This window comes from Bos taurus, chromosome 11 (genome assembly GCF_002263795.3).
Source record: "Bos taurus isolate L1 Dominette 01449 registration number 42190680 breed Hereford chromosome 11, ARS-UCD2.0, whole genome shotgun sequence".
In the NCBI taxonomy this organism is placed as follows: Eukaryota; Metazoa; Chordata; class Mammalia; order Artiodactyla; family Bovidae; genus Bos; species Bos taurus.
In genome coordinates, this window is record NC_037338.1 from 71,901,168 (window position 1) to 71,926,017 (window position 24,850).

The window sequence follows — 24,850 nt, forward strand, 5'->3', positions numbered from 1 at the left end:
CCCTCTACACCAGGCCTCTGCAGGCTATGTTCGGTTTTGCCTCAATGTTAATAGTTGGATGTATCGCTTCTATTTTTAATCCGTTTTTCCCGTTGTACTAGAGTGAGAGGGTGGCAATAGCTGCAGATGTCCTCAGCTCAGTTTGGAAGACGTGACAGATGTGTCTCTTTTCCCATCTCTGGCACTCATGTCCTCGCTCAGGACCTTCCAACCTGAAGGTCAGGAGCTTGCTTTCTTGTGTTCATGACTGCACTGAACACTCACTCCACTGTCAGAGTTACACACATATAAGCATGGTGATACTGTAGGATTATTGTGACCGTGTGAAATAACATACTGTAACATTAATTATCCTTGTTCTGTCGACTCTGTAAAATTCCTGATTTACAAGTTTCCATGTGTAAATGGTTGAGTCCTAGAAGCTACATTGACACGCTTAATTTTAAGAATTCAGCCCATAGGCTAAATCTGTCTTTTCAATAATCACTCGCTTTATAATAAATCATCATAATTCAGGGTATATAAGTAAGCTGAGAAAAATCAGAAGCCAGTGAGATGAGGGATTCATCTTCCCTATTTTTTATTCCTCTTTCTTTCTATCCATTTGAGTCCTGTGGTATTCACAGTTGTTGATGAGGCATTAGACAGCATCAGCCCAGCTAGGATATCCCCAAGGGACAATACAGGGCTGGAGAATCAGCTCCAAACTGGAGACTGTACCAGTAGGAAGTGGAATTGTTTCTGTTAAAATTGATCTGGAAGCCAGTTCATGAGGGTGGGGAGATTGCTGGGGCCGGTGGGCTACCCACAGCTTTCTAAGGTAACCTCCTTGGTATATTGCCCTCATCCTGGGGTCTGGCCTTCAGCCATCCAAGCACAGGCTTATTCAGCTCTCAAGCATAGGTTCCCATTGACCCACTTCTGAGATGTCATCCAGAATGGTAGTTCAGTCTTTGAAAATCCAACAACGGAAAGATCATTATTTCCATCTTGGTGTGACCTTGCCCCCAGTTTCCATCTGCTTCCCATCCCCAGCCACCTGGCCATTTGTCAGATATAATTAGGACCACTGAATTTAGGTGCTCTCAGGAGGTGTTTCTCAACTCCAGCAGATTTAGGTTCTGTTTCCTCCTGAGCCACAGTCTTGCTGAGAGGACTGGGGACTCACCAGTCTCATGTGGCCCCGCCAGTGGCAGTTTTTGTGATGCTCCTTGAACTGTGTTTCGCTAGCAACCCTTTCGTTCTCCCACCTCCTTCTTTCTGATCAACATGTACATTCTTTGCACTTGTTAATAATTGGTAGAGTTTCTAAGGGGTCTTTGAAGCTTAGTAGCCATTTTGACCTTCAGTAGAGACTTTGCACATTTCTATCCAGAAACTTCTGTTAGAGCCAAAATGTTTGCGTGCCCCTCACTGTTGATTGCCAATACTTTGGAAAGGGTTGGGCCATAAAATACAGTAGGTAATGAATGAATGACATCCTGAATGACAGGATCTTGGGTGCTAAAGAGGTTACTATAAAATAATAAGGCTAACTTTAACTATCAATTTATTATTTAAGAAATGACTGTTATTTCTTTCAAATTTTGACCTTAGGTGAATTACATCTATATTGATACTGCCAATACTCAGAGTACCTTGGGAAATGCTCTTTTAGAATTGCCTTGAGAGCCTTCATCACCTTTACCCCCCAATCACACTTTTTTCCACTTTCTGAAATTAATACATGCTTAGTGTTCAAGAGGAGAAAAGAACAAACAACATAGAGAGGTATAAAAAAGAAAGTCTGATATTCATGATCCTACCACTTAGATATAACCACTGTAACATTTTAGTATAAATCCATCCAGATTTTTCTATGCATAATTTTGAATATCTGTTAACAGCAAATGTGAATGTGTTATTATGCAAAGGCTCTACAACTCAAAAAAATCAAACATTTCTTTAGAATAATGTAAATAGACAATTCACTGAAGAAGAAATACAAAAGAAAAAGAAATTAGACACTGTTCAACCCCACAAGAAATCAGGAATATGCAAATCAAAATAACAGTGAGATTCCCTTCACTGCCCATTAGGTCACAAAAAATAAAAAATTGCTAATGTCAAAGTCCAAATAAATTGGAAAGCACATGCTCTCATGTAATTCTGGTGGGAGTATAAATTCACAGAATGTTTTTGGAAGGCAATTTGACAATAGCAATTTTTAAAACATGTTTTGCCTTTAAACCAGTATATTTCCTTCTAAGAATCTGTCCTACAGGATTGATCACATATATAATTATTTGTCCTAGAATGTTTATTTTAGCTTTGTTTGCTATAACCAAAAAATTGACTAGACAGGTTTACATAATCATCATCAGAAGAAGGTCAAATGATATAGTATGGTGCCGTTGATTTAAAAATAACTCTAGCTATCCATAAGTATAATTTAAAAGAAATATAAAAATGAAAAAGATAAAACACCAAACTGTTTTCCATTACTCATGGGAAAGGGAATAAACTGAAGGATAGGAAAGTGTTATAAAGGAGGACTTCTATGTTCTACTCCACATTCTTACTTGTTTGCAATTTTTCCATAAACCTGTATTTTTAACGTATTACTTTGAAATTTGGAATAAATATGACTTTCAGACATAGCAAAAAACCTATTTGGAGCCACATCTAGCAAGTAAGATAGGTAATATTTCTCAAGAGGCAAACTGGGCATTGTTCTCACAAAGGGACCACAGTTCACTCCCAGTCTCATAAGGAACCTCTCATGCATTCCCAAGTCTCTATGTGTAGGTTGAGTAGCCCTTGATTTAGGATGACCTCTGAATGGATAGTCCTGATTATATATGGACATGTAGATTTGCATGTCCTTCAGATCCATTGTACTTGAGCCTCCATAAATCTGGATATTTCACTACACACTTTTGACAGGTTTTTCCTTAATCTTTCTAAAGATACAATTTCCGTCAAAAACATGTTATTTTATACAGTTTCCTTTGGAAATATCAGAATAAATGTCAGAGCTGCACTGTGCCTGTTTGTCACTCAAATGCACAGCAGATCTTCAGAGAAACTTCACTCATGTTCAGGTTTTCTTTCTGAATGAGTCTGCTTATATATCTCAGCTTAACTCTTTAACCCTCATTCTCACAACTGATATCAGAATGAATGATCCAGACTTTGGCTTTACCACATCTCTTGGTCTTTGGCTAATGGATGACCTGGAGGAGCTGTAAAAGGGGCCAGGCCATAAGAGATGCCTCAGTTGAGGTACTAACTAGTTCATGGACTTCACTGTTCGTGCACCTTCTATTTGAAACGGACCTGAGGGACTTCCCTGGTGGTCCAGTGGTTAAGACTCCATGCTTCCAGTGCAAGGGGCACGGGTTCAAACCCCTCAGTGGGGAACTAAGATCCCACATGCCACCATGGTATGGCAAAAAAAGAAAGAAAAAAAGAAACCAACCTAAATGGAAGGGTTCATGAGAGATGGAGGAGCATATGTAATACAAGCCTTTGGACTGAATTGTGCTTCCTCCAAAATTTATATGTTGAAGCCCTTGCCCCCAAAGTGACTGTATTTAGAGATAGAGCCTATAAGGAGGCAATTAAGATTAAATGAGATTATAAGGGTGGAACCCTGATCCTAGTAGGATTACTGCCCTTATAAGAAAAGACACCAGAGAGCTCACTCTCCTGTGTGTGCATTCACAGTGGTCATGTGAGCACATAGCAAGGTGGCAGCCTCCTGCCTGCCAGGAAAAGAGGCCTCAGAATGAAACTTATCTCCTGGCACCTTGACCTTGGACTTGTAGCCTCCAGAACTGTGGGGAATACACTTCTGTTGTTTAAGCCACCTGGACTGTGGTTTTATGTTATGGTGACCCATTGACTATGTGGATCACAATAAACTGTGGAAAATTCTGAAAGAGATGGGAATACCAGACCACCTGACCTGCCTCTTGAGCAACCTGTATGCAGGTCAGGAAGCAACAGTTAGAACTGGACATGGAACAACAGACAGGTTCCAAATAGGAAAAGGAGTACGTCAAGGTTGTATATTGTCACCCTGCTTATTTAACTTCTATGCAGAGTACATCATGAGAAACGCTGGGCTGGATGAAGCACAAGCTGGAATCAAGATTGCCGGGAGAAATATCAATAACCTCGGATATGCAGATGACACCACCCTTATGGCAGAAAGTGAAGAAGAGCTAAAGAGCCTCTTGATGAAGGTGAAAGAAGAGAGTGAAAAAGTTGGCTTAAAGCTCAACATTCAGAAAACAAAGATCATGGCATCCGGTCCCATCACTTCATAGCAAATAGATGGGGAAACAGTGGCTGACTTTATTTTTGGGGGCTCCTAAATCACTGCAGATGGTGATTGCGGCCATGAAATTAAAAGACACTTATCCTTGGAAGGAAAGTTATGACCAACCTAGACAGCATATTGAAAAGCAGAAACATTACTTTGTCAACAAAGGTCTGTCTAGTCAAGACTATGGTTTTTCCAATAGTCATGTATGGATGTGAGAGTTGGACTATAAAGAAAGCTGAGCGCAGAAGAATTAATGCTTTTGAACTGTGGTGCTGGAGAAGACTCTTGAGAGTCCCTTAGACTGCAGGGAGATCCAACCAGTCCATCCTAAAGGAAATCAGTCCTGGGTGTTCATTGGAAGGACTGATGTTGAAGCTGAAACTCCAATATTTTGGCCACCTGATGTGAAGAGCTGACTCATTTGAAAAGACCCTGATGCTGGGAAAGATTGAAGGCAGGAGAAGGGGACGACAGAGGATGAGATAGTTAGATGGCATCGCCGACTCAATGGACATGAGTTTGGGTGGACTCCGGAAGTTGGTGATGGACAGGGAGGCCTGACGTGCTGCAGTTCATGGGGTCGCAAAGAGTCAGACACGACTGAGCAACTGAACTAAACCGAACTGACCCAAGTCAACTGGCACAAGAAAGCAAATGAGCATGCTTCAGAGGTGACCGAGATTGAATCTCAAAAGGTCAGCTGTTCTGTGAGGAAAAAATAAGCTGAAGCAAACTAACTAACCCTAAATTTAGGGTCAGTGTAAAACACCTTTTTAATGAAATATCTCAAGAGGATTACCTATGGGTTAACTGGAATCACTGGTCCCAGTAGCTAGGGGCAGGTGAAGTCCTGGGTTCTCATCCTCATTTACCCAGTGACTAGCAGACAGTTTGGGGGAATGACTCACTATGCTTGGGGTCCAGGTGGTGCATCCAAACATGGTGTGTTTGGAGTGGGCAATCTCGGAGGTGTCTTCAGCCTCTGAAGTCCCTTGGTTCTTGCAGATTCTTGGGAACATGAGGACCCTTTGACTAATAATGAAAAGCGGAGTGCTACTTTAGGCCAGGCATTGTGCTGCACTTTCTCACATGTGCATTTTCTCACATGTTGAGAACAACCCTGCAAGATGGGCTGATGCCACTTTAGAGAGAAGAAAGTTATACTCCCGAAGGTAAACAACTTGCCCAGAGTCATCCAGCTTGTTAGTCGGAAGAGTCAGGAACTGGTTCTAGGTCTGCCTGCCCATCTGTCTGACTCTTAACATCCCAGTGCTCAGTACAATGCTTGGTCCTCCTGAAATAAGGAAAGAGTTCCAGCTCCTACTGGGAAAGTAGTAAGTCACTTAGCCTCACTGAGTGGCTTCCCCAGTGGCACTCGGGATAAAGAACTTGTCTACCAAGGCAGGAGACATAAGAGATGTGAGTTTGATCCCTGGGTCAAGAAGATCCCCTGGAGGAGGGCATGGCAACCCATTCCAGTATTCTTGCCTGAGAATCCCATAGACAGAGGAGCCTGGTGGGCTATATAGCCCATAGTGTCGCAAAGGGTCGGACACGACTGAAGTGACTTAGCATGCACGCATGCAGCCTTGCTGACCCCCCGTGTTCTCGGGGTACTAGAAGCTACAGGATGCCTTTCAGTACTTCAATGCCACATTGAGTATGCCAACGGAGAGACTCAATCTCAGGTACAAATGCTCTTTTTTAATGATTTGCAAACAAAATAATTACCCAGTTTCCCATTTTAAAACATACCCTTTGATTGTTTTACCTCCAGTCATAGAAAGGCCAGGTCCCCCCCCAAAAAAGTTAAGAGGCTAAATGAAATCAGCATCATAGAAGAAAACCTACATCCAAATGAGCTCTGAGATAGTCATCTTCACCTTAGGAATGATACTAATAAATGGGCATGATGTCTGTGCAAACTCTGCAGACTCTGGCTGCCATAAAAGATGAAGATGACAAAACAAAGTTCATTGACTATAGAAAAAAAAAAAGTAAGTAAAAAAGGACAGAGGACAAGGTAATTGCTGAGGAGACTGATCGACAAGGCACAAGACATCTGTCATGCCGGGGGGCCTTATTAACTCTATTACATTATTTCCACATCAGCAGATCACCTCATTTACTAGCTAATCAGGCAGAATTAAACATTTTAAATTATCTTCCTTAATCCTGCATGTGAACATTTGAAAACCCAGGGCTCTAAAAATCTAATTGTAACTGCTTACCAGAAATGTCATCTTCACTTTGAAGAATTGAACCAGGGCCAGATACAAGACTGTTTTTTGTGAGGTTTTTTTCCCATTTTTCTAAAGTACCATCCCATGGCCAGAACTGGACTTGCATGTATTGGTACATGTGCCTAGAGCTGGACATCTTAGGCGCTCCCAAGTGTCTCCCCTGGCCCTGCTTCAGAAGCCATAATGGCCAGAGACTAAAGAAGAGCAGTCGTGGGGATACTAGGGGCAAGGGTGTGGAAGTAGGATGTAGTGGGGAAAAAAACTGTTATAGCCTTAGCAAAAGTCAGGAGAGCAAAATCTAAATCCATTAGGCCCCTAACAGAAGGGACAGGAAACAGTCCCTCTCCGTGTAAGAAAGGATAGGATGAGGTTGTGGGAGCTTGCTTACCCATCCATGATTAAGTCTTCTTAGCTTCCTATGCCTAAGCTCCCCTTCTCCCTGCTCCTTCAGTGTCCTGGACATCAGTGTGAGGGCACAGCAGTGAACTGGCAGTCTGCTGTTTGCTCATCTTTCTAGGATGCTGCGGTTGTATCCCCAAGAGCAGAGCTCCCAGGACTGTACTGTAGGTCTCCTAAAAGGTTTCTATCGTGTGAGGACACTTCTTGGGTAGGCTTGGAATAAGGAGCTGAAAAATCCATTTGGAGCCAAACTGTAGAGCCCAGTGAGTTGGAACCCACTGCCCTTGGTGCCCATGGCGGCTGACAGGGGGACACAGACGTGAGAAAACAGCTGTGTGGGGTACAGATTGCTGACCATCTGTCTGCCCTTTGTGTGTAAGTGTGTTATAAAGTGTGAGTGTGTTAGGTTAGTGGTATGTCTGCTTTGTGTATTTTCAGTGTTGATGACGTGTGCTCCATGTGAGTGATGAGTTGCATGAATGCCATGTGTTTGTGTGTGTGTGTGTGTGTGTGGCAGGAGGGTGAGAAATGTACTACCGTGGGACAGAGGTTAAAGGGATAACTAGTCGCTCTTGCTTCCCACCTCCTACTTTCTTTCCTTTAAGATCTATAGCAACAGCTCATGAAAAGGCCCAGAAGCAAGAGAACAGGTCGTGCTTGTGCTTTTTTAAGTAGTTCTGATTGTAAAGAGGTCAAAGTACAAGAAGAGTGGGAAAGGATGAGATACAGCTGGAATACAGGGCTTCCTAGATGGTGCAGGGGTAAAGAATCTGCCTGCGAGTGCAGGAGACACAAGAGACACGGGTTCGATCCCTGGGTTGGAAAGATCCTCTGGAGGAGGAGATGGCAACTTGCTCCAGTGTTCTTGCCTGGAGAATCCCATGGACGGAGGAGTCTGGCAGGTTACAGTCCATGGGGTCACAGAGAGCTGGGCATGACTGAGCACACATGTACGCACACACATCTGGAATGGGGATGGGTTGTGAAGGCCTTGGTTTGCCACTCCTGGAAATCTGCACTTTCTCTGGCCGGCAGTGAGAGTCATTGAAAAGAGGTTAAGCCAGGGATAGATTTTATCAGATTTGTACTTTATAAAAAGATTAACGTGGCTGTTGAGTGAAGAATAAATTGGAGATTATAAGAGTGGAGGCAGAGAGAACCATCCAAAGAGTGTTGCATTGATCTGAGAGATTATGGCAGCCTAGACTGGAAACAAGGCAACGAGGGATGTGGAGACATGGGTTTGAGAGCTCTTAAGAATTCAGAGGACATAATGGTAGTTCATTTCCTTTTTTTTACAAATGGGGGTGGCAGGGTGGGGGCTACGTAAGATGCCTATTTCATTGTCAGAACAAATAGATCATTCTACTGGTCTCTGGTTCTCAGCTCTTTTTGAGCCCAGACTCACCTAAGGCTCAGACCTCCTCCCATTAGATACAGTTCATATCATCAGTGATTCTCTGCATAGGGCACTGAAGACGCCTCTGTCATTTACAAAAAAAGACAATGAAATGTTCTGTTGATTCCTCTGTGCCCTTCTATTGGGCAGGCCTGGCTGCCTGCCACCATTTGGGGGAATCACTGGTCTATGCAACAGAGAAACATTTGGAAGAAAAACTTATCCTTCATTTAAAGTAAATAACATTTGAAGGAAACTCTTTTGCAACAGGATGCTAGTTCACCTATCTCGCCCTACCACCGGTGCCCTAGACAATAGCTGATTCCTGATAAAGACACAGCCTTCATGAAACTACACAGTCTCCCCGCTGATGAAGTGACACAACAGCCAGTATGTGATGAATCTGGGTTAGGCAGACAAGAATACCAGGTATTCCAGCCAAGGCCCACACAGCCCACTGTGAATCACCTACACCAGCTTCAGCAGTTAGATTCACAGAACAATTGCTCAGGTCCTTCACGGTGTAGACCTGGCCCAAGACCCAAGAGTGAAGCAGTAACTGTAAGGAAGCAGAAACATTATAAATAACCCAGAGAACCCTTTTATAACAGCAACTGCCTGCTGATTTTGTGGCCTAACAGCTCAAGCAAAAAAAAAAAAAAAGGATATAAATACAATATTGTGCAATGACTAATTACTCAAAATGTTGTGCATCAGCAGAAGTGGGACCTGTGGTTGGTGCTAATATTATCAGATGCCTTTGCTGTTTAATAATCTGGTAGCTCTATATTATTTAGCATGCAGTTTTCACAGAGAACAATGATTTTATTTCAAGTAGCTTTCACTGAAATAAAAAAGCAGCTGTTAGAAGAGGAACATTTGGCAGAAAATGTTGTAGAAGAATCTTCTCTGAGATACTAAATCATATTGGATTAACTGTGTTCTGTCTCGAATGGTGGAGTCACAAAGGAGAAAGATCACTGACCACAGAAGGCCAGGGCAGTCTTAGAACCCAGTGAATGATGAACAGACATTTTAGTTGTCAGTGCCATTTATTCATCAATATATAAAGTTATTTATATACAAAGCTTCCATTAATAGTGCCTGAAGAATGGGCCTTTTTTATTCCAGTTTTAGCTTATATTCAGGATTTTACTTCTCTCTCGTTAATAGTGGAATTCTTTAAATTATAGCATAAATTAATACACCACAGTCATTTGGGGCAGAATGGAGTTTTTAATCAATTTCAGTCTCCACAGGCCATTCTGTGCCGCTTAGCATGCTGGGCACGTGCCGGCCATGCCCCTGCCCCTGCCCTGGAATAGACTAAGACTCTTAGTTGCAGCATGTGGGATCTAGTTCCCTGACCAGGGACTGAACCCGGGCCCCATGCATTGGGAGCAGAAGTCCCTGACTCAATTTTAGATCAGATCAAAGTGATGCAGTTATTATGATCACCCTACTCTTACAAATTATTATTAAATATTAGTAGGGTACCAATAAATAAAGAATCTGGCAGTTCTGGGATGAAGGTTGGTAGAGTTTTTCTTGTTCTCTAGTAGTTGAATTTTAATCAATATGTTGAAGGTTGAAAGACCAGAGTCATTTTTTAACACCACTTACAACCTTTGGGGAGCATGAAATGCTGCCGTGAACATATCTGGCCCCACCTTACTTAGATTTTGCACTCGACCCCCCATTGATCCCTCTCTTTTTTCATCCATCTAAATGAAAGAAGCCTTCAGCCCCATAAACCTCATTCCAGATGGAAATGCATAATTCAAGAGAAATACTGATGTCAAAGAAGAGAAGGCACACCAATTTGTGTCAGCAGTTGCTGTAAATTAAAGACAAGTACATGGAGAGTTTAATGTAATGTAGAATTGAAAATAAAATTAGAAGCAATATTTAGGCAGTTCTCTACCTCTTTCTTCCCTACTGTGACATGAAGGATTGACTCCCAGCTTAAGTACCTAATGCAGTTCATTTTTCTTTTCTGCTGGTATTTTTTTTCCCATAACATGTTGCTTGTTTATCTTTGGCATCCAGAATTAAATCTTTTCACTTTTTCCATCCTGATCTCAACAGAAAGTCAGAGTAGGAATACTCAAAGTTTTCCCCTCATCTTCCACACCCATCACGTTTGCAGCACAGAAAGGACCCCACTCTACCAGTCTGACTAGTTCAGCTGCTGTAAATAGCTATTAATTCTTCCTTAATATGGATTCTTTCTAATGTGGGTGTTTCATCCGTGGTTTCTCTTGTTTTCCTAAAGCTGGAAAATAAAAGGTTGATAATGAACATTTCAGACATGTACGACTGCACGAGGTGTTCCTAACACTTAGGAGAACTGTTCTTTAGCATACATCCAGAAGGGTCAGTCCAGTGTGCGGCCGTTACTCAGCACCTTTTGGAGCTCTCATTCAGATCTCCCTTATAGCCAGTGTTGTTCTTTACAGTTGCCATTGTTTCTGGCCATTGGTGGGACTTCCTAGCTGGATCCCCCACCTTAATTGCTAGACTTGATTCTAAATGATTTACTCTTTCCAGAAAGAAATTCCTGAGGATAGTGATTCGCAAAGTGTGGCCCTGGACCAGTAACATTAGCATCACCTGGGAACTCATAAGAAACACACGCATGCATGCGATTCAGTCATGTCTGACTCTTGGTGACCCTATAGACTGTAGCCCACCAGGCTCCTCTGTCCATGGGATTCTCTGGGCATTTAATGGATCAGAAACGGTGGTGGTGGAGCTCAACGATCTGCATTTAGCAAGGCAATCCTAGTTTGAGAACCACTGGCTTACAAGATGAACTATTGCCTTTATTGAGGATATTCAAAGATGTGCTACTGCTTTTTTAAGACATTCCAAAGAACGGGTTTCAAAACCTTTCTGAGCATAGCTGGAATACATGTATCCCTCTCCAGGGGACTGCTTTAATAGAGACTGGTCTTCCACTGAAACGTTCCAGGTCTGCCACCTAGCCATTTGACCTTGAGCAAGTTCTTAACACTTGGTTTCTCATCTGGAAAATGAAAGGCCCACCCTACCTACTTCACAGGATTGTAATGAGATTCAAAGTGAGTCACAACTACAAATATGCGCTGGAAACCAGAAAGTACTATGGAAATGCATCTGGTAATCCTGGCGTTATGTCAGGGCAAAGAGTTGGGGAAAGGCCTGTAGTTATCATTCGCTTGGCCAGATCCACCTTTTTGTTCATTTTATGACCGATTCATCACCTTGGTAGATATGTCTAAGATTCTGCCATTGCAACCCACCGATTTATTTGGTGTTAAGAGAGGGAAACTACTGCCTGACTAGTGGCCACAAAGGGCAAGGAAAATACATTCATTTTCAGACATGCTACTTTCTGTGGAAAGCTCTGTGATGAGTGATGGTGCGAATGGATGGATGATGTATGTGGGCACTGCATGCTCATGCCAGAACATGTCACACACTAGCAGTGAAAGGGTCTACGCTGAAACCACCCACATCAGCCCTGTGCAAGGGAATCATGACCTTCAAAAAGAAAGCTAAGTGTCCACTGCTACATCCTAGTCACTGCCAAGAGGACCAAAGAGAAGCTCCCTCCAGCAAACCAAATCTAGAGCAACCAAGATTGTAAAACAGACCCGTTAATGTGTCTGTGCTTGAAGAGAGTGTGGGTGGATTTTTCCCTCAGAGGTTAGCACTTACAAACAGCTTCACCATAGGAATTCATAAACACCAAGCTCCTGGTGCGTTTATTACTTAACTTGAAAACTTTACAGACTCCTAAGAGACCATATCTGGGCAGGAAGAAAGCTAAATCTGTGGCCTTAGTGCTTACTGAGAATTCAGTTTTAGTGACACAGAACAGTTCCCACTAGGCCAACATCAGCTTTACTTCTCATACACAGTGGCAGCTAAAGTCAAGAGATTCTATAGGAATCTAACTGGTTAATTAGGATTAAATTATTGGTTAATTATGGGAAAATAAGCTGTTGGTTAATTATGAAATTAGAAAAGGAAATGATTTTGCTCCAAATGTGTGCCTATTTAATAAATCTGTGGAGACAGAAAGTATATTAGTGGTTCCTAGGTCTGGGGGGAGTAGGGAGGAGTGAGGAGTAACTGTTAATGGGTCCAAAGTTTCTTTTAGGGGAGATGAAAGTTCCTAAAATTAGACTGTGCTAATGGTTGCTCAACCCTGTGAATATACTGAACACTGAACTGAATATTCAGAACATTGAAATGTATACTTTAAATGGACAGATTATTTGGAATATGAATTATATCGCAACCAAGCTTTTTTTTTAAGTCAAATTGCTAATAAATTGTGGAGCCAAGGAAAATGCTGTGTCTATTTAAGACAGAAATAAAAATCACATCAAAACTTTGCTGCATGTGGCTTCCTACTTGATAAATATGAAATAGTGATCATTTGAAATACATTAAGGCAGAAAATATTTGCTTTCTTTCAATCACACTATTTTAAAAGCAGACTATCTCAGCCAACTAACTGAAATTTAAATGTAATAAATTAAGGTGACCAGTAGTTGAAACCAAAATCATTTATGACAGAATAATTAGTCCATATTCCCTAAGATTTATTTAGAATAAAAATCAGCAGCATTTACACAATAATGATAAGAAGACTGGATTCTCACTATCCATCATGAATCCCTAAGCTGATCTGGTTAGGGAAGGCTGGAAGGTTGAAGTTGGAAAGGATGTGATCTCATCCTTATGATGGGAATATGTGTTGATAAGAGAAATTAGAAATACTCAGATTCAAGCTATGAAATGGGGCTCTTGTATAAGCAGCATCATATCTTGTGGTATGTTTATCGTCTAAGCTTCAGTTTTGTCTGCCCAGGAGAACATTTGCCCTTTTCCTGCCTTGGCAAGATAGGCCAGGCTACACTAGTTCTAATCTCCTCGTGTAAGTCCTCGCTCCAGGGTTTGAGGCTTGCCCTCGGCTCACTGGTGTCCATGGAGACTGTCGAATGAGGTAAACAGGAAGGGAACTGGCTGGGAGATGGAGGAATTTCTAGCTCAGTGGAAAGAAACCAGGGAGTTACCAACACCTGCCTAGCAAGCCTTGCAGTCTGGAGGCTGTTGGTTAGGGCTCCTTATCGCACCGGAAGCGTATGACTGGCCACTGGCAATTCTCTGTGGTGAGAGGCCCTACTTTGGAGTATCTCAAACATTTTTTTTTTTTTTATCATTAATCACCACCCACCACCCCAAGGAGCCTCTTAAGAGATTTTTTTTTCCTAATTGTCATCTTCTCCCATGAAATTTTAACACCACAGATACTCATTCATATTTTTTCTCTGTGTATGCGTGTATGTATATATATATAAATAAGTGTGTGTGTATATATAATATATACACATGTGTATATTATATATACACATGTGTATATATATGTGTGTGTCTGTTTACATACTGTGGTTCTCCCATGCACACAAGAATGAATTTTCACCCTCCATTAAGAATGCATGCCCTGGAGGGAATGAAGAGTCTAACAGGGCCTTTCTCTTTCTGCTCACATTTGGAGTGGTAAGGTCAGTGACACAGAGAAGGTGGACCAGGTGACCCAGTGTCCATCACTAACCAGGAGAGGCCCTGACATCAGGTTCCAGCACAGCTTGAGGACTGTCCTCTTGAGTCACACTGTCCCCGCAACTATCCATGCAGCCTGCCTGCCACCCTCGGGGCTCTGCCACCACCTCCTCTCACTGGCAGGAGCCCTCTGCCCAGTGACCGGCTGGTGGGGACGCAGGCAGTTCCTCCATCAAAGCGGCAGCGCAGGTGGAGATGCACAGCTTTCTGTGCAGCAGGGCCCCTCCCTCCCGGGCAGTCCTCCAGCGCCTCCCAGCTCTAGCCTCTCCTGGAACCCTTGCTCACTGTTCTCCCTCTGTTCCTTCATCCAAATAAAAGCAGGAGATTTACCAGGTTCCCCAGTCTTGCGCTGACCTCTCTGCTTCTCGTTTTACACTCTTTAGTCTCTGCTCACAAACTCTTTAAAGGCCTCATAAAGATCTCCCTTGCCCCCACAGAGAAATGCATTTCAGAGACCCCAGCACACATGGATAGTCACTGCTAGAACTCTCTGGAGCCTAGCCTCCTTGTAATTAAAAGCTGCAGGACATGCTTCTGCCTCCTCTGCCTTCCCTGACTCTTAGAGCATTTCTGGAGGCCCTCTTCTGCTTGGAGCTGGGGACATAACGCCAGGCACAGCAGAAACCCCCAGCCGTGGGATCCACAGGAACATGACCTTCTTTGTCCCTTAGAACCTTCCTACTTAGATCACAGGCTTCCATTTCCCAAAACGCTAGCAAGTTAAAGGGCCTCTGAGATGGTACCACCCAGTACCCCCCACCTTGGTGAGCACTGTCTGTGCTCCAGGCACCGTGCTAGACCTTTTCACATACGTTATCCAGTTCAGTGTTTACCAGAGAGGTTGAGTCCACTCGCCAAAGTGGTGAAATCAGGGCTTCAGGTCAGGTCTGTGTGACTCCACACCGTTTACCGCATTGTCCCACTTGAGAAAACATGTTTCCACTTGAGAAACACATCTTTTCCCAGCTGTGTACAGAGGGACTTCACTGTAGGTTTACCATTCCCAAATGATGACAGAGGAAACATAGAGGGAAGAAGGTGGGATTTAATTCCATGTGTGTGTTCCCTCTGTGCTCCTTCAAAGCCAAGACCAAAGTTCATGACACCAGGTCTCCTGTCCATCCATGACTAGCCCTTTAAGGACAAAGGATGACGTTTCTTCTCCCAGGTCTAACCAGATGCTCATGCCTAAACCTCCAGCACACATGAATGAGGCAGAAGCCCCATTCTTGGAACCTGGGAGCAAGAGCAAAGCAGGACTTGCCACCAAGCTAGCCTGAGGGTGAGCCAGCTCAGTGCTGCCTCAGCAGCCCTGCCTGCACAGGGATGGGATGGAGCAGCGAGCCTGGTGCATTTCCATTGTTCTCTGTCCCTTTCCTGAGCCCCTTGCAATATTCTTTTTTATGAAGGAGAAGTAGCGCCTTGATTTGGGATTTAGTCATGTTTCATCCCATTTGCCTTTTCCCTGGCCTCAAGAACCACAAGCGTGGCTGAGGAATTCAGGTCCACAGTGTAGGCTTTGAATAGCTTTGTGTAGGGAGAGGTTCTGAGAAGAAAGGAAAGTGGTATCTGCTTGTCAGATGGAATGTGTTAACACATTGGGCAGGAATGCAAGGACTTTAACTGTTAGGGTCCCTCTGCAGTTTGGGTGATGAATCATCCCGTGTGGGTACAGATTCCTAACAAATGAACCCTCGTGATGACATCATTCTTGCAAGATCATCTAGGTTCTGCTGTAGGCGCCTGACAGTTCTTACCTTGGGGATTTTCACCACATGGTGTTTTTTTTTTTTTCTAGCCACACTTAATACCCATCACGCCTTACAACTCTTCCATTTTTCTATCAACTGGAAGTTGGCAAACTAGGACCTTCACAAGTCTGTCTCACTGTCATCCCTCCTACAGGGCAGTCTTGAGACAGCGTGTGCTCCTCACCTAATCACTCAGCACCCAGCCTCCTGACAGTCCTTGATTCAGTCAGCACATATTTCAGCAGTGAGCCTGGCCTTGCACTAGTGCGAGGGTATGGAAGTGATGAAGACCACAGAGGAGGGCGGGGGTGTGTAGGAGGGTATGTAACCCAGACTTGTGGGATCCAGGAAAATGTAGCGCTCTGAATATGGTACCAGTCAATAAATATGTGATGACTAAGTTCATAGCTGAGTTGAGTCTAGGAGTTAATGTAGAAATGAGGTCAAGCACAGACATCTCCATGAATGAAGACCCAAGGTTACATGTGTGAGTAGGAAAAAGTAAGAGATGAAACTGGGGAGGTGGGCAGGGGGAGCCTCGTGTGCCATGCTAAGGAGCTAAAACATTATCCCAAGAAAGATGAGAAATGTTCAAAGGGATTTAAGCTGGAAGTGAGGTGGCCCGATGTACAGCAGTATGGAGGATGGAATAGAAGGGGCCAGATCAGAGACAGGGCGAATAGCGAAGGAAGTGAACGTGGTCCTCCAGTGGTTATGTGAGCATGTGGTAGGGATGGAGTAGGGATGAGATGAGGGGACAGATTAAAGAAATATTTAGAATTTAAACTTGGCAGCTGGTGGCTATCTAGAAGACCCCCAAGATTTTCAGGGTGGAAGTGCCACAAACTGAAAAGACAAGAAAAGGCTCATGTTTGGTCAAGATTAGGAGTTTGATTCGGGCATGTGGAGTTAGAGTCGCCTGCCAGAGACATGAGGCTGGTTGAGCTGACTCACAGGTAGGTAAGATACACAAGCCTGAAGACAGAGGAGAATCTGGGCTAAACGTAATGACTGAGGACTCCTCAGGTTCATAGCAGTCGAGACCGTAACAGCACAGTATTTGACACACCCGGGATACTAGGAGGACGAGAAAGGCAGCGGGTGAAGGACAGAACCTGGGAGAATACCAACAGCCACGGTGCCGGAGGGGGAGACAGACCCAGAGCAGAGACCAAGGAGGGTCACAGAGCCACAGGGCCCCAAAAGGGTGCCTTACTGCTCTGCACGTCTCTGCCCGCTAAACCTCTGGCTGTCCTGTTCTTCATAAGTAAACTCTTTCACATCCTTAACTCCCCACACAGCCCCTGTAGGTGAAAGCTGCTCCTGGTCCTAAGGCACATTCTTGTGGCTTCCAGCCGCCCCTTCTCTCCCCTCCTGTAGATTCCTGCATCTTCGAGGCTCATGCAATTCAATTACAAAGCCTGGACCTCTTTTCCTGGTCATTCTCTGTTTATCTAAGACGCTGGCATCCACATCACCATTTCTCTCTCCATCCCCCTCCCACCCCTGCAATGCTACCAACATAAGATGACTCCAGTATCACGAGGATGAACCATCACCAAGTCCCATAGTTCCTAGATGCCCTCACCTCCAGGGACTCTTCACCTCCACTCCAGCCTCCCACTCCCATGACGACTCCCAGGAAATGGTTAATACCTGGCACCGCTTCTGTTCTGTGGGAATAAACTCACATCCCACAACCAGCTCTCACCCTTCTTCTCCTACACTAGTTCTCATATTCCTTAGTTACCTGTTTTCTTCTGACCTGTTGACCCCTCCTGACCTCTTCCTTCCTTACCCAGGCTAGACTGATTATTTATCTGGTTATTCTTTCCTGAAATCTCTGCTCCCTTTAGACCCGCCCTCTTCCACCACACCTGCTCAGGGTAACTCTGATTCCCATTCTCTTCTCTGCTCCTGCTCCAAACATGCAGAAACGGGACCCCCTCCAGAGGGACATCATGGTCTTTCTGGTCTTCTGGAATGTCTCCAGAAGACATTCATGGTCTTCACTCCTGGCATTCTTCATCACTACAGAAAACATAAGTCCTTCCCTAGGGAAACAGGAAAAATTGAGCAGTAGCCAGAAGCCCAATCTCAGTCCCAAAATAGCTTATCCACCTGCTCTGCCGCTACATTTCCACCCAGATGTCCTTGGTACAGTCTTTACTGCCATCTACCTCCTTTATTCCTACCGTGGGCAAGTTACTTAACCTCCTTAAATCCTAGTTTCCTCTGTTTTAAAATAAGGATCCCCCAGGCTTGCTGCCAACCCCTGAGGCACTTTGTGCAAATCAGAAGGTGCCTCTGAATAGGCACGCAGCTCAGAGTGCTGAGCCTGGCCTGCAGACCCAGGGTCACCCTGTCACCTGGGCACCCTCATGCAGAACCACCTTGTATAACCAGACTCTACAGCCCCATCAATACCTATGAGGTTTATCACTGTGTCTCTTGTCAGACAGCAGAGCCCTGAGAGACTGAGCCGGTGAGCTCAGTGCAGGAGCAGACCAGGGTCACAGTCAAGGACTCAGGCAGGCAAGGGGCAGTGGGAGGGAATGGGGAGTGGGGGCAGGTGGACAGAGAGGATGGTCTGAAAGGGAGGAGAAGGGAAAAGAGCCACCAGCCTCCCCAGGGCCACATCGCATCGAGTCCTGGTGCCAGAGGCTGTCCCCTCCCCAAGCCACCTCTGGGTGCTGTCCTTAGGAGTACCCACCTCTCAGATTCTCCTCTTGGGGTTCCTCTCATCAGCTGCTCATGAGTGTTATCTCTACCCCACCAGCCCTGCAGAGTGCCTTGCCCTCCCACCCTCCACCCCACTGGAGGCCTCAGGTTCTCCACAGGCGTGTCTTGCTCCTTCCACTTCATGGATACTCCAGCTGTGGCAGGATATCCGGGAGTGGCAGGCCCTCGGGAGAGCAGGACTTTCAGAATGGCACGTCCATTCTCTAAGGGCAGCTCTTCCTTAAGAGGAAGTTATTGTTGAGAAGGCAATGAATAGTAGCCACCTGGGTATTTTTATTGAAGATAGATGAATTATGCCATCACCCCTTTTGGCACAAAAATAATTTTCAGTAAAAGGTTAAAACCATCATGTTGTATCAATGAGAACTATTCCATTATTCCAAGAATGATTGATTGGAAAGAACGTTACTTACAGGAAAATCACAGTGATACAATACAGCTTCTACTTTTAAAGCACTTTCCATTAAAAAAAAAATTATACCAATGTATAAAAATAGTTATACTGAAGATGTGAATCAACAGCCGAGTAATTTATTGGCACTTGAAAGCCTTGTGGTATAAATAGATTCAACAATGAGACTATCAAGTAGCTGGGCTGTGGCAACCTAACCTCCATTTTCACTGATACAAAACAAAGTCACACATAGTTCAGTGAGGGACATCTGGCCCCCTTGGAAGAGAGCACCAGGAGAGAAAAACACAGTGAAGCTAGGATCGAGACTCAGGTCAGCTCATCCAGTCAGCGCTGAGTGAGGCAGTCAGAGACAGAAGGGACAGAGATATGGTCTCTGCCCTCAAGGAGTTTTCAAGTTGTCCCAGACTCTAGGCCTGTACACCAAATAGTCACTACAGTGTTTTAAGTGTCCTAAAGAAGTACAAACAAATACATCAGGAGGGAGGGAGGAACTTCTCTGGTGGTCCAGTGGCCAAGACTCCACACTCCCAATGCAGAGGCAGAGGGTCCGGGTTCAATCCCTGGTTGGGGAACTAGAGCTGACATGTCACAACTAAAGATCCTGAGTGCCACACTAAGACCTGTGCGGCCAAATAAATATTCGAAAGGGAGGGAGACTCTTTTCAGCTTGGTTTGGGGTGTGTGTGGGGGGGGTTGGGGGCAGGGGACGTCACTGTAAAATGAAATGAGGTCAGTCTCGGGTGTATCAAAGTACCCAGATTTGCGGCCTCCTGATGGATGCAGAGCAGACAATAGAAGTTCACTCCCTTCCTTTCCCTAACACTCTTCTACGTAAGTAGTACTGTCCCACCCCTTCATGCTTAAATTTCAGAGTTTTTTCACTGTTTGATGCAATGTGACTTTTAAGATAGTATTTACTGGCCTTCATGTCTTTGAGCTGATGGCCCCCTGTCAGCCAGGAGCCTCCCTGCTTTCTTGTACTGTTTTTGGAATGAGGCTAGACAGCTGCCTTCTTTGTGAAGAAGAATGTAGTCCACCACCACCCCGGACTCCCACCATCTCTTTTCTGGTGAGAAGGTGGAGACCCAGGCAGCTGAGAGTTGGCCCATCAGCAGTCATTAATTGAGCACATTCTACTTTTAAGGATTGTGTAACTCCGGGGAGTCAGCAGATCGGGAAGAACCAGATAAGATTTCTGGCCTCTCAGAGGAGTTTTGACACATGGAATTGCCTCAGTCAAAGCTCCTGGTTGAAAACCAGCTGTGTTACTGGCATGCAGCACTGGACACCATTACAGTGCTACCACTGACATCGCAGAATTCAGTTTCTCTGCAGTCAGCGTCACAGCCAGAAAATGTTCCTTCCAGTCCCCTGGACTTGCAGCTGGGTGTCACTGCCTAGTCCTCAGTTGCAAAGGAAATTGCCTCAATGAGATGGGGTATTCCCAATTGCAGGAAAGAGGTTTGCTCAGTTCAGTTCGCTCCAGCTTGTCTCAGATGTCCACTTGATTGAATTTAGAAAAAGAGGGAAATCATTCAGAGGCTGAAATTGGACCATTTAAAAATTCAAGAGTGACCAACATTGATTTTTTTAAACTTCTTTAGTAAAATTTCTTTTATTAAAAACTTCTCTTAACAAAAATTTTAATTTTTAAAAGAACAGAAAAGTTGCAATACTCCCATATACTCTTCATGGTTTTACCAATTATTAACATTTTTACAATGCTAACAAATTTGCCAATTTGTTTTATTGCTGTCTCTCAAAATACATAAAGATACTTTTTCCTTTGATGAACAGTTTGAGAGTAAGTTGCAGACACGGTGACTCTTTACCTATTAATACTTCAGGATATATCTCCTGAGAACAAGGACATGAAAAAAAAAAACTACAATGTAATTACTGAATTCAGGAAACTTAACACTGAGATAATCTTATCTTCCATGCACAGTGCAATAATGTTCTTTATAAATTTTTTGTGCAGGAGCCAGTCCAAGATTATGTATCTCACTGAATTGTCATGTTGCTTTAGTCTCCTTTACTATGAAACAGGTCCTTAACCTTTGCCTTTCTTGATATTGATCTTTTTTTTGAAAAGCACAACCTCATTGTTTATAGAGTTTTTCTCAGTTTAGGTTTGTCTGATGCTTCCCCATAATCCACGTTAGGTTATGCATTTGGGGCAGGAATATGACACAAGTGGCCATATTTCCTTTCCGAGGCCCCGCATCATGGAGCGTGTGATGTCCGTTTCTCTCTTTACTGATATGTTGATCCCTTGGTCAAGGTGCTGTCCACCAGATTTCTCCATGTAGAGTTACTCTTTTTCCCTTTTGTAATTAATAGGTAATCTGTGGGGAGAGACTTTGAAACTTATAAATATTCTGCCTTCATCAGACCTTTATTCAGCAGTTTTAATGTATCCATTGATGATTCTTCCCTGAATTAGTTATTATTACTCTGGGTTCAAAATGGTGATATTTCAGATTTCTGTATTTACTAGCGTTTTTTTTCCCTTTATTTAATATCAGTATAGATTTATGGATTACTAGTAAATTTTTTATTTATTTATTTTTGGCTGTGCTGGTCTTCACTGCACTCAGGCTTTCTCTGGCTGAAGTGAGCAGGGGCTACGCTTCCTTGTGGAGCACGGGCTCGAGGGTGCACAGGCTTCAGCAGTTGCAGCACGTGGGCTCAGCAGTTGCAGCACAGATTTAGTGGTTCCATAGCGACATGTGGGATCTTCCTGGACCACAAGTCAAGCCCACGTCCCCTGTATTGGCAGATGGATTCTTAACCACTGGACCACCAGGGAAGTCTTCCCTTAATAAATTTTAATGGAATTGTTAACAACTTATCTATATTTGGGATCTGTTCCTTAGATAAACTACGTCTCCATTTTTTAGGTCAACCTAATTGCAAGTGGATCTCTTTTTTATGTGAACTTGAACATTTAATCTACACCCCAGTATGTGCAAAGGTGAACAGGAAGTAGAAAACGTTTATGGCACTTTTAAGCTTAAACACATAGGTGACTGAAGTGTTTTGAACAGCTGTGGCAAAATGGGGTAATCTGGAAGGCCTTTTTGAAAATGGAAGGAAAGGGGTTCCACAGACAGGTGAGAGAAGGTACAATCAATGTCTTTCAGACTAGACACAGAGAAAGGGGGACTCAGCAGAAATGTTGAGGATGGGAAAGAGCAGGGAAAGAACCAAAGGTGGAATTAATATGCCCAGTCTGAGGGTAGAGTGTGCAGAAGAGCAACGGAGGTCAAAGGAGTAAGGTGGAAAGGTATGCGAAGTACTTAAGAGTTCTATTTGATGACTTTGGGTAAGAATACTGAGCAGCAGGGAATGACAGATTTCCTAAAATCCCCATGAGGAAGATGTTAATAGTTGCATTTTATTTATAAGAAAACTAAGTCGCAGAGAATTTAATTTTCCCAATGTCCCCAAAATACTAAGTTTAAAGCCAAGATTTAAACACAAATCTATCTAACTTTAAAGCCCACGCTGTCAAAAGAAAGAGACACATCTGTAGTGGAAGAGCAGTGATAGAATTAGGGCTCTCAATATAAAAAGACAGGTTCCTATGTGACAGTCATAACATCTCAGTAATTATCCCAACCATGCACTTTAGAGAAAATCTGTAGTAAGCCCAGTGTGCTTAAGAAAGTTAAGGTTTTCACAATTTATGACCCTGCATGTCTGAATGCCCCCACCCTATCCCAGTCTTTATTTTTAAAATATCAGCTTTATGGAGATATCATTTTAGTATGCAATAAGATTTCACCCATTTTAAGTTTATGATTTAATGAGTTTTGACAAATGTCAAACTTTTTTTAAAATGTTAAACCAGTCTTGCATTCCTGGGATAAACCCTACTTGGTCATGATATATATTCAATTTGCTAAAAATCATTTACCAACATGATCATAATATAGAACTTTATCACTCTAGGAAGCTCTCTATGCAGTCCCTTTGCAGTTGATATTCTCCAGCCCCTGGCCTGCTTTCTATCTCAATACTTCGGCCTTTTCTAGAATTTCATATCAATGAAATCATACAATATGCTATGTAGTCTTTTGACGGGCTTCTTTCACTAAGCATAATACTTTTGAGATTCATTCATGCTGTTGTATTAGCAGTTCATTTCCTTTCGTTGCTAAGTATAGTATTTTATTATATGGATATACTACAGTTTGTTTACCCATTCATCAGTTCAAGGACATTTGTATCGTTTCCAGTTTGGTGCAATTATAAATAATGCTGCTATAAACATGCACATATAGGTCTCTATGTAGATATATGTTTTCACTTCTCTTGGGTAAATACCTAAGAGGAGAACTGCTGGGTTATACGTTAAGTGTATGTTACATGTTATAAGAAAATGCCAAACTCTTTTCCAAAGTGTCTATGTCATTTTGCATTCCCACAAACGATGAATGAGATTATTCCACATCTACACCAAAAGTCAGTATTTTAGTCTTTTTAAACTTATCCTTTCTAATGAGTATGTAGTATTATCTCATTTTTTTTAATTTGGATTTCCTTGGTGTCTAATAATGTCTAGAATCTTTATATATACTGTTTTTGCCATCTATGTCTTCTTTGAAGACACCTCTGTTCAAATCTTTTGCTCATTTTTATTGGCTTGTCATATTGAGTTTTAGTATCAAGTTATGAGTTCTTTATCACATATGTTTTGCAAATATTTTCTCCCAGTCTGTGGCTTGCCTTTTGATATTCTTTTGAAGGGCAAAAACTTTTAACTTTGACAAAGTCCAGTTTATCAGTTTTTTTTTTAATATTTCATGCTTTTGGTGTCCTACGAAATCTGCCTAACACAAGGTTACAAAGATTTTCTCCTGTATCTTCTTCTTCTGGATATTGTGTCATTTTAACGCTCACATTTAGGTCTCTGACTCATTTGAAGTTGGTTTTTGTGTACGGTGTGAGGTAAAGTTTCATGTTTTGCATGTAGATTCCCATTTGTTCCAGCACCATTTGTTGAAATGACTGTCCTTTCATCCATTGAACTGCCTTGTCAAAAACAGGTTGACCATATATATCTGTGGGTCTATTTCTATATTCTCTTTTCTGTTCCAGTGATCTCATGTCTGTCCTTACATCAACATCTGCGATTATTATAACTTATGGTAACTCTTGAAATCAGATAGTTGATATCCTCCAACTTCGTTCTACTTTTTTCAAAATTGTTTTGTCTATTCTAGGTCCTTTGCACTTCCATATTAATTTTATTTATTTATTTTTTCCATATTAGTTTTAGACTCAGTTTGCCAGTTTCTAAAAATTGCAAGCTAGGGTTTTTATTGAAATTGCATTGAATCTGTAGATCAGTTTAGGGAGAACTGACAACATATTTTTTATGCTACTGCAAATGGTATTGCTCTGATAATTTTAATTTCTTATTATTAATAATTGCTGGTACATAGAAATAAAATTGATTTTTTTAAATATTGGTTACTAGTTATTGGTTACCACTATTTCTAGTAACTTTTTTAGATTTCTTAGGATTTTCTACATCGGAGAAGGCACTGGCACCCCACTCCAGTACTCTTGCCTGGAAAATCCCATGGACGGAGAAGCCTGGTAGACTGCAGTCCATGGGGTCGCTAAGAGTCATACACGACTGAGCGACTTCACTTTCACTTTTCACTTTCATGCATTGGAGAAGGAAACGGCACCCCACTCCAGTGTTCTTGCCTGGAGAATCCTAGGGATGGCGGAGCCTGGTGGGCTGCCTTCTATGAGGTCGCACAGAGTCGGACACGACTGAAGCGACTTAGCAGCAGCAGTAGCAGGATTTTCTACATAGGTGATTATGCAATCTGCATAGTAAGAGTTTTACTTCTTCCTTTCAAATCTGTATACATTTTCCTGCTTTTCCTTTTTGATTGCACTGGCAAGGAAATCCAGTATGATGCTGAACACAAACAGTGAGAACAAATCTTT

The 24,850-nt window shown here is 42.9% G+C and overlaps 1 protein-coding gene across 4 annotated transcripts in view; it reads left to right on the forward strand.

The window, feature by feature from the left end:
• RBKS (ribokinase) overlaps positions 1–24,850 on the forward strand; it is a 94,953-nt gene that overhangs the window by 65,249 nt on the left and 4,854 nt on the right. The window contains exon 8 of one of the 4 annotated variants that reach the window (XM_059891181.1): positions 4,087–12,738. The exons of the other annotated variants lie outside the window; for them this stretch is intronic. Coding sequence (XP_059747164.1) covers positions 4,087–4,098 — 12 coding nt within the window. The 3' untranslated portion in view covers positions 4,099–12,738. Of the gene's footprint in view, positions 1–4,086; positions 12,739–24,850 lie in introns of those variants that run through there. 4 annotated transcript variants of the gene reach the window in all.